The following is a 2,500-nucleotide window of genomic DNA, read 5'->3' as shown; positions in this document are numbered from 1 at the left end:
AACCAGGACTGAACCAGGACTAAACCAGGACTAAACCAGTCCTGAACCAGGACTAAACCAGAACTAAACCAGGACTAAACCAGGCCTGAACCAGGTCTAAACCAGGACTAAACCAGGACTAAACCAGAACTAAACCAGGACTAAACCAGGCCTGAACCAGGTCTAAACCAGGACTAAACCAGGACTAAACCAGAACTAAACCAGGACTAAACCAGGTCTAAACCAGGACTAAACCAGGACTAAACCAGAACTAAACCAGGACTAAACCAGGCCTGAACCAGGACTGAACCAGGTCTAAACCAGGACTAAACCAGGACTGAACCAGGACTAAACCAGGACTAAACCAGGACTAAACCAGACCTGACACTTGTGTGCGTTCGGGGGGAGGGGCTAAAGGACAGGTGAGGCTGGGGTCACACAGACAGAGCAGAGTTGTGATTGGACGATGACTCACAAGACAGTGACATCACACAGACGCTGACGTACCATTGGTCGGTTCCTCACTGGTCACTGACAGAGATTCTGAAAGAGCAACAACGAGACCGGCCGTGAACCAGGACTAAACCAGGACTAAACCAGGACTGAACCAGGTCTAAAACCAGGACTGAACCAGGTTTAAACCAAGATTAAACCAGGTCTAAACCAGGACTAAACCAGGTCTAAACCAGGACTGAACCAGGTCTAAACCAGGACTGAACCAGGTCTAAACCAGGAGTAAACCAGGATTAAACCAGGTCTAAACCAGGACTAATCCAGGTCTAAACCAGGACTGAACCAGGTCTAAACCAGGATTAAACCAGGATTAAACCAGGATTAAACCAGGACTGAACCGGGACTGAAGTAGCTCAGATAAACCTCGTTGTTCTTCTAAACATTCTGAGATGTTCCTCTGACAAACGTTTGGTCTCGATAGAAACAGATCACACAAACCCAACGAGACGAGGACACGAGGACAGAGGACAGAGGACACGAGGACACGAGGACAGAGGACACGAGGATACGAGGACAGAGGACACAAAGACAGAGGACAGAGGACACGAGGATACGAGGACAGAGGACACGAGGATACGAGGACAGAGGACACGAGGACACAAGGAGAGAGGAGACGAGCAGAGAGGAGAGACAGGGGGAGAGGATGCAAGGAGACGAGGACACAAGTGGAGGAAGAGGAGGAGGAAGAAGAGGAGGAGGAGGGTTAAACTGTTGGACGTCCTAAACTTTTCAAAAAGTTTAGGACGATTCAAACCAAAAAGTCTCTGTTTGTGGATCTTTCTACACCACCAAAACCAGGACTAAACCAAGACTAAACCAGGACTAAAGCAGGACTAAAGCAGGTCTACCCCAGGTCTAAACTGGGTCTAATGCAGCCTTACCTGGGCACCCCAGGGGGTGGGGCCCTGTTGGGTCTGGAGGGCGGAGTCGGGTCGGGGGAAACCGCAGGTCGACCCGGTCCTGGTCCAGATCCTGATCCGGGTCTTCCTCCGGGTCTGGGGGGTCCAGGGGGCGCTCGACGCTGAGGGGTGGGACTGGACATGGGTGACCTGCAAAACCAGACACCGGGTCAAGACTAGACCTGAGTCCAGACCTGAGTCCAGACCTGAGTCCAGACCTGAGTCCAGACCAGAGACCAGACCTGAGTCCAGACCTGAATTCAAAGACCAGACCTGAGTCCAGACCTGAATTCAAAGACCAGACCTGAGTCCAGACCAGAGACCAGATCTGAGTCCAGACCAGAGACCAGTGACCATAAAACCAGAGTGATGTTCTTTTCCAAATCAAGTGGTCCCGCTGTAGAACCTGAGGTCTGCTGTAGAACCTGAGGTCTGCTGTAGAACCTGAGGTCTGCTGTAGAACCTGAGGTCTGCTGTAGAACCTGAGGTCTGCTGTAGAACCTGAGGTCTGCTGTAGAACCTGAGGTCTGTAGAACCTGAAGTCTGCTGTAGAACCTGAGGTCTGCTGTAGACCCTGAGGTCTGCTGTAGAACCTGAGGTCTGCTGTAGAACCTGAGGTCTGCTGTAGAACCTGAGGTCTGTAGAACCTGAGGTCTGCTGTAGAACCTGAGGTCTGCTGTAGAACCTGAGGTCTGCTGTAGACCCTGAGGTCTGCTGTAGACCCTGAGGTCTGCTGTAGAACCTGAGGTCTGCTGTAGAACCTGAGGTCTGCTGTAGAACCTGAGGTCTGCTGTAGAACCTGAGGTCTGCTGTAGAACCTGAGGTCTGCTGTAGAACCTGAGGTCTGCTGTAGAACCTGAGGTCTGTAGAACCTGAGGTCTGCTAGAACCTGAGGTCTGCTGTAGAACCTGAGGTCTGCTGTAGAACCTGAGGTCTGTAGAACCTGAGGTCTGTAGAACCTGAGGTCTGTAGAACCTGAGGTCTGCTGTAGAACCTGAGGTCTGCTGTAGAACCTGAGGTCTGCTGTAGAACCTGAGGTCTGCTGTGAGAACCTGAGGTCTGCTGTAGAACCTGAGGTCTGCTGTAGAACCTGAGGTCTGCTGTAGAAC

General features: G+C 51.6%; 1 protein-coding gene across 1 annotated transcript in view; it reads right to left on the bottom strand.

Annotated features, from left to right (window-relative positions):
* Positions 1–2,500, bottom strand: part of LOC110169246 (dynamin-1) — a 24,444-nt gene that overhangs the window by 1,476 nt on the left and 20,468 nt on the right. Inside the window, 1 exon segment of the mRNA XM_055160534.1 lies at positions 1,374–1,541. Coding sequence (XP_055016509.1) covers positions 1,374–1,541 — 168 coding nt within the window.

Source organism: Boleophthalmus pectinirostris, unplaced genomic scaffold, assembly GCF_026225935.1.
Source record: "Boleophthalmus pectinirostris isolate CB_2022bp ecotype Guang Dong unplaced genomic scaffold, ASM2622593v1 HiC_scaffold_3, whole genome shotgun sequence".
Lineage (NCBI taxonomy): Eukaryota > Metazoa > Chordata > Actinopteri > Gobiiformes > Gobiidae > Boleophthalmus > Boleophthalmus pectinirostris.
Note: the sequence above shows the minus strand (reverse complement) of the source record. Positions and strands in the feature narration are given on the sequence as shown.